The sequence below is a fragment of the Cyanistes caeruleus genome, unplaced genomic scaffold (assembly GCF_971803275.1).
Source record: "Cyanistes caeruleus unplaced genomic scaffold, bCyaCae1.hap1.1 HAP1_SCAFFOLD_276, whole genome shotgun sequence".
NCBI classification, from domain to species: Eukaryota; Metazoa; Chordata; class Aves; order Passeriformes; family Paridae; genus Cyanistes; species Cyanistes caeruleus.
This window is the reverse complement of record NW_028256051.1, coordinates 50,329-60,960: the sequence shown is the minus strand read 5'-3', so window position 1 is coordinate 60,960 and position 10,632 is coordinate 50,329. Positions and strand designations below refer to the sequence as shown.

The 10,632-nt window shown below is 52.8% G+C and overlaps 1 protein-coding gene across 1 annotated transcript; it reads left to right on the top strand.

Annotated features, from left to right (window-relative positions):
- Positions 1 to 1,360: 1,360 nt before the first annotated feature.
- LOC147645466 (serine/threonine-protein kinase pim-1-like) lies at positions 1,361 to 7,849 on the top strand (the record flags this gene model as incomplete). Its single annotated transcript, XM_086874582.1, has 7 exons — positions 1,361 to 1,440; positions 1,645 to 2,003; positions 2,534 to 2,710; positions 2,967 to 3,114; positions 3,297 to 3,519; positions 4,054 to 4,188; positions 4,475 to 7,849. Coding segments are annotated over 2 exons (332 nt in total), but the record flags the coding sequence as incomplete, so codon positions are not given.
- Between the last annotated feature and the right edge of the window lie 2,783 nt (positions 7,850 to 10,632).

Sequence of the window (10,632 nt, the reverse complement as noted above, 5' to 3'; positions counted from 1 at the left end):
AGTGAAACACCTTTTTTAAGAAATGAAAATAAAATCAAAAGAAACAACCAATATGTTTTTCTCTATTTTTCTCTATTTATTTTTATGTTCCCCTTTTCCATCTTGCACTTTCTCCGTCCCATTCATTCCAAATGGATCTCACCTCTAAGATTTGAGACTTGGCAAGTTTTAGACACTGTAAAATACCATGAGCTATACCCAGTTTGCCTTGCCCTGTTTTCCTTGGAAAGCAATGCTGGAGACACAAGTGCAGTGCTTGGGTCAGGTACAAATTCTGCATTCAGGGAATGTGCTCAGATGGTGCCTGACCCTCAGCAGGGACAAGGCACAGCAGCAGCCAAGGGCATTGCTGTGCCCCTGTGCAGGAGTCCAGACTCTGGCTCTTGGCTCAGCAGGGCAAAGTTCCCGTGTTTGGCCAGGCTCAGGGGCTGCCCGGGGAGCGCGGGGCTCGGGGCGGGGCCGAGCAGGCAACGGACAAACGGACACGGGGACAAACGGCCCTGGTGCTTCAGTTGCAGCGGCGGCAGCGGCGGCAGCGGCGGCAGCGAATTCTTCGACTCCCTTGAATCTCTTCTCCCTCTCCCGTGGTCCCGCACCCCATCCCCATCTCCCTTTCCCGGTGTCCCCCTCCTCTCTAAGTTTCCCTCTCCCCGTGGCCACCCAGGCCATGCCCCCAGCCCGCCCCTGGGCCCGGGCGGGGCTGCCCCGTCCCCGTCTCCGTCCCTGCCCCCGCCCGTCCCGCCGAGGTCTCCTCTTCACCTGGCTCTGGCTGTGCTGGGCGGGCATCAGTGCCTGGGGCTGGGGCGGCATTGCCGCCCTTTGGCTCTGCCTGGCCCGACCTCGGCCCCAGCCCCGACGCAGGCTCTGGTTCCGGTTCCGGTTTCGGTTTTGGTTCCAGTTTCGGTTCCAGCCCCGGCCCCGGCTCCTCCCAGGGCCCGCGGAGGACACAGGTGGCACAGCCCTTGCCGCCGCCTCCGCAGCGGCTTCCCCAGCCCGAGCTCCACCGCTCGGCAACGCGACCGCCAGCCCCGAGCCGCTGTAGTCACGTTCCAATGAGGGAACGCCTGCGGGTGCTCGGCCCGGGGAGCTCGGGGAGCGCTCGGGGGCCGTTCCTGTCCCCGGGCCGAGCGCTGACGGCCGCGTCTCTTCCCCAGGGAAGGCGCAGGAGGCCCTGCAGCAGCGCTATGGGATCGGCTCGCTGCTGGGGCACGGTGGCTTCGGCAGGGTTTTCTCGGCCACTCGGCTCTCGGATGGTCTCCCGGGGAGCGGTGGGGCCAGCGGCAGGCGGAGGAGGAGGAGGGGGCAGAGGAGGAGGAGGGGGGAGAGGAATAGGATGCGGCTGGACACGGTGGGTGGCGAGCTGAATCCGCTGTTCCCTTTGGCTTGCAGGTGGCCATCAAAAAGGTGCCATGGAACCGCGTCCGGCACTGGGGCGAGCTGGTGAGTGAGCGGGGCCAGCGGCAGAAGCCGGGCCGTGCCGGGCGGGGATGAGCCGGGGCCCGGCAGGGTGGGAGGCACCAGGACACCTGGAGGGAGAGCGGGCGTGGGGCCAGCGGAGGGCACAGAGCATCCCGGGCTGGCTGAGGGCTTCCTGAGCCCTGGCACGGCCTCAGCCCCACTGACGGCACCGTGCTCCTCCCGCAGCCCGACGGCACCAGCGCACCACTGGAGATAGTGCTGCTGGACAAGGTGTCCACAGGCTTCCCCGGTGTGGTGCAGCTGCTGGAGTGGCTTGAGCTCCCCAATGCCATCGTGATGGTGCTGGAGCGCCTGGAGCGGTGTCAGGACCTGCAATGTTTCATTCGGGCACGGAGGTTCCTGTCTGAGGAAGAGGCATGGAAGCTGTTTCGGCAGGTGCTGGGGGCCGTGCATCACTGCACCGGTCCTGCACTGTGACATCAAACCAGAGAACATGGTGGTTGATCTGGACACCGGCCAGACAAAACTGATCAACTGCAGCTGTGGCACCTACCTTCAGGAGACAGCCTACACTCAATTTGCAGGTGAGCCCACACAGGGGTAGGCTTCGGGTCCCGGCATCTCCTGGCCCAACATCTCCTGGCCCAACCAGAGTGTGGCAGCAGGGATTCTCCCAGGGCTGGGGCTGGGGCTGGGGCAGCCAGCCTGACAAAATCCCCCGTGGGTGGTGGTAGCAGAGAGGGGGAGCCAGAACCAGCAGGTTTGGTGTGCAGGTGAGAATGGGCTTGGACTGCTGTGCTTCCCTGGTTTGCCTTGGTTCAAAATACTTTTGGGCAATGCCAGCAGGGAGGATGTGGGTATGGTTTTTCCCCAGCACTGAGTGGGTTTTTCCTTTGTGTGTCATGGTAGAGTCTTGCCAGGGTTTCTGCTGCCCTCTTCCAACACCAGTGGCTTCTTTTCCAGCCACGGATTTGTACCCAAGTCCCAGTTACTGGTGAGAGGGCAGCAGGTCACCCCATGTGCCACTGGGGCAGCCCCAACATGCCCAGGGATGCTGGGGTCAGGCTCTGGGAGCAGCAGCATCCCCCTGATGAGCTCCATCCATATTCCATAGGAACACCGTCATACAGCCCCCCGGAATGGAACGACTTCGGGTGGTACCATGGCGAGGCAGCGACCGTCTGGTCCCTGGGCATCCTGCTGCACGAGATGGTCTGCGGGAAGCACCCTTTCAGGAGGGGCTGGAACATCAGCTGGGGCCAGCTCCCGCTGCTACAACGGCTCTCCCAAGGTGGATCCTCATCTCTGGGCACGGGGGGAACACCAGTGTTGGGAGACTGCAGCGGGCTCGTGAGCATCCCGCTCTGGCAGCTGCTGAGGAGGTGGCACATGTCCTGCTTTCCTGCTCTCCTCCAAAACAAAGAATTGATGGGAAAGTTTAGGCCCAGCTCTGAGCACATCCAGTGTGGCCTGAGCATGGGAATAGTGGGGCAAAGCAGACAGGAGCCTTCTCCAGCTGACCAGTGGTTTGTGGTTTCTCTCCCCAGGTTGCCAAGTTCTGATCAGGTGGTGTTTATCCTTGAACTCTTTGGACAGGCCCTCATTAGAAGACCTGTCCTGTGATCCCTGGATGCAGGATATTCATCAGCCATAGAAGAAAGGAGAGAGCCACAGGCACAGTGATGCAGGGACCTGGTAAGTTACAGCTCCACACATACTCTGGCAATCAGCAGCAAAGAAACACAGACTTTTTGTCCTGCCTGTGTCACTGCATTGGGGTCATCAAATGGGAACACACAGCCCTTGTGCTGGAGCTGAGGTGCTCTGCCCAGCACTGCTGGCTGCCATCTGAGCTGGTTTTGCTTGTCCTGGTTCAGTGACAGCCGGGCCCTGGGCAGAACCCTGACAGCCTGGTGTCACCCCAGGGAAGAAGGAGCCCCTGGAGAAGCTGTACCAGGTGGGCCTGCTGCTACTGCTGGAGACATGGAGGACAACAGCAAGGATGACAACCTCTTCCTCCACCTGGCCAGCAGCAGCTGGCGATGATGGACTTTGATTCTTTCACCTTCTTCAAAGCCAGGCTCCACAGTGAATTTTCAGGTAAGTCCAGACCCAGGGGGATGCTCCCAGATTTGTGCCTTGGCCGGGAACCAATGGTTTCCTTTTTGCTGGGGTGGATGCAACTGATTCTTCAGTGGCTGCCCAGCTGGTTTTTGGTAGGGCTGGGGTGGTTATAAAATGGGAGTGGGATCCTGGCCCTGCCAACAGCCCCCAGCACCCACCGTGCCCCAGGCTGGGGCTGGGGCAGCCAGCCCGACACAAACAAACCCCCATGGCAGGAGCACAGGTGGGACTCCAGAACCTGAGCACGGCTGCTTTGCTGTGCAGGCAAGGAAGGGCTTGGGCTGCTCCACTCCCCTGCTTTGCTTTGGGATCACTGTGATTTTGGGGGACAGTGCAGGGGGGAAGGGAGAAAGCATGGGCTTCCCTCACCCGTGGGTGGGTTTTTCCCTAGAATGTGGGGGTTGGGCCTTCCTCAAGCTCCTGACAGACATAAGATTTTTTACCATTTTACTTGTTTCCCCTTTTTGTCTGTAACCTATTTTCATTAATTTGTTGTTTGTTTTTCTAAAGGAAGCATTCTAGGTGGGGTTCAGTCTGGATGAGAATGTGCTTGGGACTAGCTGTGGCATGGATGGGCTGTGCCCTTGGAGAAGACTGAGGACATCATCTGGGACCAGCTTTTCTTCTGGCAGCGGATGGTGTGAGGTGGGTCCTCATCTCCTTGGCATGGGTGGGACAAGAGCTTTTGGGAGATGGCAGCGGGCACAGAAGCATCCTGCTCTGGGCAGCTGCTGAGGGGCTGGATCTGCCGTGGCTGGCTGCAGGCTGGGCACATGTCCTGCCCTCCTGCTCTGCTCCCCAAGGCAGCAGTGATGGGCAGCTTTGGGCCCAGCTCTGAGCACGGCCAGCATGGCCTGGGCACCGCGGCTGGCTGGGACAAGGGGACAGGAGCCTTCAGCTGACGGGCGGTTTCTGCTTTCTCTCCTTGCAGCGGGGCTCTGCGGATGCTGAGGCTGCTCTGGGCTCTGCCAGGGCTCTGCTGGGCTCAGCACTGGGCCGGGATCAGCCAAAGAAGAAACGCTGTGACCTGCAGCAGAGACTTGAGCATTTTGGCAATGCAGCTCAAGTCTGCAGAGTGTCCACCTCCAAGGGAAAACATGACACCTCCCAAAAATTAAACTTGTTCAATACCTTCTGAAATGAAATCCATCTGGGATGACCCCAAATGACATTTTTCATCTTGCTCAAGCTGTAGCTCAGCCCTTCTCTGAACAGTTCTCTCCCACACCTGCCTTTTACTTCACAACTGCTCCTTCCTTTCCCCCAGTGAGTTCCCAGCCCATCACAGTCTCCATCACACTGCAGCCTTCCTTGATGCCCCTTTCCACGAGGAAGTCCAAGCCCCAGTCTCAGGACTTATCCTGTCACTGGCTGAAGAGCAGCAATGTCTGTCTGTGCCAGGAGCTCTTAGATGTCACTGTATCCATGGACAGAAGGTCTGTCCTTGCAAAGGTTTCCATAATATCTTTGTACCCATGAGTATGGAATGAACGCAGAGGGTGAAAGTGTCAGTCACGTTGTTGGCACACTCCTTCCTTTCCATACAAGACACATCCATGCACACCCCCACATACAGATATATTAAAAGGATCGGGATGGATAGAGAGTTCCCACAGAGCTCTAAGTTTGGCATAACTCACCTTGTAAGCCATGGCCAGGGGATTTTTTTCCCAGCTCTGTGTGAGTAGGTGTCCAAGAGCTGAAGGAACAGCATTTAGAAGCAGTTTCAGGATTTCTAGGCAGGAAAGGGAGCTGACAACCATTCACATAACTCACCATATTTGTCAGGATGGGCTGCTGGCTCTTTAGGAATATGGCACAATGGAGACATGAGAATTGGGATAATCTCAGTTCTCTGTGAATCTGTGCAAAGGTGGAGCAGCAGAAACACCTTGTGTCTTCTTTGGGGACACAAGGTCCAAGAAGCTGGGGGGGCAGGTGAAGTCCCATTTCATGACATCCCAGAGTGGCACAGGACAAAGCTCCAAGCACCCACAGCCCCACTGAGGAAGTTCTTGGAGTGCTGCACATCCCATAGGAAAAGCTGCATTCACTCAGTCCATTGGGATTTATCACTTCCATTTGCAACACTTTAGGTCCAAGTTTCAAACTGCAAAATTTTTACACTCAAGACACAGTCATGAAGAACATGTATTTCAATTTCCTATTCCTTTAACTGCAGTGTAAAATATCTTAATATTGGAAACCATCCATCAAATCTGTAAAGGAAGGCAGCTAATGGATCCTTTCCACTAGCACGTGTACAAACTAGGTAACTAAAATCAAAGCTGAGTTCTCTTTTTCAAAAGATCAGTTACCTCTTTCTTACTCCAGTGTTATAGAAGATTTTTCACTACACATTTAGGGGTAATTTTTATCTTTCATATTTTTTTGTATTTTTTTTCCTTTGTTTGTTTTTGTTTTTTTTTTTTTTTTTTCAGAAAACATGTCCTAGAAAAGGCATGTCCTTTGCTCCTGGTTCCCATGTGGAGCAGCTCCCTTCCCGCTGGCTGAGCTGCTCAGGCAGAGCCCGGCAGCTCCTGGCCCTGCAGGGCTGAGGCTTTTCCCCATTGCTGGGCACAGACTGATGGAGCAGCACTGCTGAACACGGGGACACGCAGAGGGAGCAGAGCAGCTGCCTTGGCCCACCTGAAGCTCCAAGGCCAAACTGAGCAGGCACGGCTGCAAGAGACTCGCAGGCTCCCTGTTGGCTCTGCTGCCCCACTTGTGCCCGGCCCAGCTCTGCGTGAGGCAGAGGGAGAACAAGGGGCAGCTCCCTCCCAGCCCCAGCCCAGGGACCCCTCGAGGCAGCCCCGGGCCTTGGGGCACTGTCAGCACCCGCTGCTCCAGCCACCGCTTCTGCTGGCACTGACAGCAGCAACCAAACTGGGGCTGGTCCCGAGGGAGCAGCAGCAGTGCCTGGATCTGATCCCTCAGTCTGGGGCAGGCCCCTGGGGGAACAGAGGGCACAGCAAGAGGGACAAAACCAGGCAGGGTCAGAGACTGGAAAAAGGCAGAGCTGGGAGCAGGAACAGCTGCTTCACTGCACTCTTGGAGAAAGCTCTTGGCTGGCTCAAAGCACTGAAAGGTGTGAAAGGCAGAGAGGAGGCCACACCAAACAATGCTCCTGTTTTCACACCCTTCTGTAATAAATGGAAATGATTTGTGCTAACTAAATTGTAACTATTTAGAAAGTTATTATTAGAAGCACTCAAGGGAATTGGTGTTACAACGAAGATGTACCCCCCCTACAGATGTTACCTGTTAAAATTAAGGTACAGGATGTAGTTTTGAGATAAGTAATGTCCTAAAACAAAATCGACCTTGAGATGGATAAAGTTGGAACTACATTAGGCATAGGGCCTAAAAATTATAAAATATAAGACTAATTAGTGGAGCACAATGCTTACTTACACAACACAACGCTTAGGATGCATGCACAGCCTGTAAGGTTTTCCAGAGGACAACGAGGATGAGTGTAAGCCTTCATTCAAAAGACCACCGAAAGAAAGACTGAAGACCCCTTAGCAACAAGTGAAGCATGCGCCATGAAGAACAGTGATGAAAAATTCAAAAATTGGATGTAAGGGGAGACTTATGGGAAACATTAATGAATATGTGGAAGCATACAGTATATAAGTTTAGTTTGAATTGCTTTTTTTGTATATGAGGTAGGGTCAGCAGCCTTCCTCGTACTCTGGTCAGTTTTGCTTATGCTTTAATCCTACTTAATTACTGACAAACTATACTATATATATATATATTGGAGTCTGAGATACAGAGTGTGTGCCCTTGTTTCTAATACTTAGTTCTAGGATCCAAAGAAACACTGAATTTCATATAACATGAAATTCATGAGCATGTTTTCATGGTGATGATACATAAGAACAAATGTTAAAGTTAGATAGAAAAAGCTAAAAGTGTAAGTGTGTAGATTAGAAAGTTTTCTTACATCACTGGGTGAAAAAGTAGTTTAGAGAACCAGAGACAAGATGGAGGATTTAGGGTGTTCTCTCTTGTTCCTTCTTCTTTCTTCTTCATGTTCTTCTCCTAGAGGTCTTTGGGTAGTACTATGTGATTGGATAGAGAATGCCGCAGTATAGCCAACATAGGTGTTGGGTCATTGGGTCACTAATAATTTAGTTGGCATCTGTTAATTGGGTAAATGGACATATAAAAGACCTTGAAGAAAATCTTTGTTAGCCATTTTGCGCATTTTCATCTTAGTGCACATAGCTCCTTGTATATTGTATACATGTAATGCTGATAAGAAAAGAATAAACAACCAAGACTGAATGACAGAAAACTGTCTCTCTCTTCAATTTCAGTTCAAGAGGAGAAAGAACCTAAACATAAAGTCCAAAACGGGACATTTGGACAGAAGAGAGGGAGGGCAGCTGCAGCGTAGGGCTCGTACCCCATCAGAGTCTCTCTCTCTCTCCGATGGCACCAATGCCGCCACCTTAGGACACCTGAGTGTGGAAGGCGAGCCCGCCCTCAAGCACGGCCATCCAAGTCAGTCAGGGGCACAGGCTGCAGCTGAAGCTGTCAAGCATTGCTGTGAGGCTGGCAAGTGAAGAGAAAGCCATTGTGGCCAATTCTGCTGAAGCCTTCTGCCAAACCAAAGGCAACTGTGCCCACAGCCTCCCCCTGTGTGGCACTCAGCTGCTGCAGACGCCTCACTGTGCAGGTGCCGACGTTGGGGCTGCTGCTGTTCCTGTGCACACTCTGCTGCTGTTCCTGTGCACACTCTGCTGCTGTTTCTGTGGGCTCCTGAGTCGCTTCAGCAGCAGCGACTGGGCAGCCCTGCTGGAGGAGACATCACCACCCTCCCCTTGGTGGCAGCAGCTCTGCGGACCCCGAGCTCTGTGTCAGGGGAGCCTCAGTCACAGCACCGTGTCCTGGGCAGCCGCGAGGGCCCGGGCTGGCGGCCAGCCCTGCCTCTGCCCACTGCCCCTTATCGCAGGCACCCAGTGGCCGTGGCCTGGCAGCACCCCCCTGCCCTGCATGTCCCCAGCCAGCCCAGCCTGGGCACACCTTGGGCTGTCCGCACCCTCCTGGAGGGGTGTTGTCCCAGCCTCGAGGGCTTCTGCTGCAGGCCTGGGAGACATTCTGGGGAAGTGCCAGGTCAGCTGGGTGTCAGGAAAAAGGTGGCTGCCCGGGGGCTGCTTATGCCCTCTGACACCCAATTCCTCAGGTCTTCCCACCGGTCCAGCCTTTCAGGGGCCTCCTGTCCCCTTTGGAGCCTCCAGCCTCCACACATGCCCCTCACGCCTTCCCACGCTTTTGTCCCGCCTGGGCCTCCACAGACCCTCATCCATTTACAGCCTCCCAGTGCCCTGTTCCCTCAGAGTCTCCCCCAGTGCAGCCCGGCAGCAGCGCCACAGCCCCACAGGAACTCCAGAGGAGCAGGATCAAGAGGCACCTGGGAGCCCTCAGCAACCCAGCCAGCACCACACGGGCACGAGGACACAGATGGCGGCGCTTCCTGGCTGAGACAGCGTTTGTGCCTTCAGCAGAACCACCAAAGGCCAAGGGTTTCTGGCCATTTTCCCTGCACCACTGCAGGCCCTGGAAGGTTGCCGAGCAAAAGCAGCCTTTTCCCTCTCTTTCCTTATGCCCAGTGTGCTCCGGGCAGCAAAAGAAAGGTCTTGGGAGACTGGCTATTATAACATATACTATATTTATTATTATGAATACACTAGAAAGAGTTTTTTTAATTATAGGTTTTATTAATTATAGCAAGTCAGCAATAAGCAAAAGTCAGCGCCGGGCGGCAGGGAGAAGGAGAAGTCTCTTCCCCACGAAACTGCCGCGCTTCCTGCTTCCGTGTTTCTTCTTTTATTTGTCTCGACTTCCAGGTTACATGTCCTTTCTCCAGCGTCTCTGCACATGCATCTCTGGTTATTAGAGGGTCTTTTTCTGCTCTCTGGTGGTCGTAAGATGAAGGCTCCAAGTCTTCCTCACTCTTACTCTGCTGACCTTTTCTCACTGTTTTCCCTTCAAGGTTTATCTTGTCCTAGCATTCCAGGACTCTCTGCTAGGCTGTTAATTATTATGCCAGCCTCAGCGAGTTAGCGGCCTTCAACCTCTTCCCGATTTTACATCCAAAGCACAATTTTGCAAAGCATCATATCATATCTATATATTTAGGCGAACAAAAGAGTTTCTGTCTATTACAACTCCCCCTTTTTCTATTCCTTACTTTTTTTCGCTGAATCTTTGTAGTTCCCTTTTACTTAATTCTAAATAATCTTCTGTTTCTTCTCCCTTTTAGGCTTCATATTTGGCGTGTATTAACATAAGGTGTGCTGCTTCTAATCTGTTTTTTACGATATTAATAATTTTATTGAGAATGCAAAGGCCTAAAATAAGTACTAAAATTAGTAAAATTAGCAGCCCCATTATGGTAGATAACAAAGTAGTTAACCAGGGGGAGTAACTAAACCAAGATTCATACCAACTCTGTTGCATTTCTTGTTCTTTCTTTCTCTTTTCCAGTCTTTCCTGTAATTTGGCCATGGTTTCTCTTACTATTCCACTTTTTTTTACATATACACAGCATTCTTCTTTAAGGGCAGCACAAAGGCCTCCTTGTCGTAAAAATAATAGATTTAATCTCCTTCTATTTTGCAAGGCCACTTCAGCCAGTGAGTCTAGGGAGTCCGTGAGGTTATAGATTTATCAATTCTTAAATCTTCATCTACTGAAATTCTAAGCTCTCTGAGCCCCTGGTGCTGATTTACTAAGGACGCTACACCTGTTCCTAATCTAGTCCCTCCTATGCCTAGCAATACGGCTACTGTTAGTGCTGTGAGGGGTTCTCGCTTCACTGAATGATGTTCTGGGTTTTGGTATTGTGTATACACATATTCTTCAGAATGATAAATAATCCTGGGAACTATTATAACCTGTATGCAGAATTCATAGGTTTCATTAAAGGCTGTTATAGAAACACATGGGGTTACTCCTGAAGTGTTACAAACCCATTTAGTATTAGGTGCTGGAATCAGCCACTGAGCTGGCTTGCGAGGGTCATTAATCTGTATTTTTGTTTGGCATAAATAGTTCTTATCTAGGGGCACATTT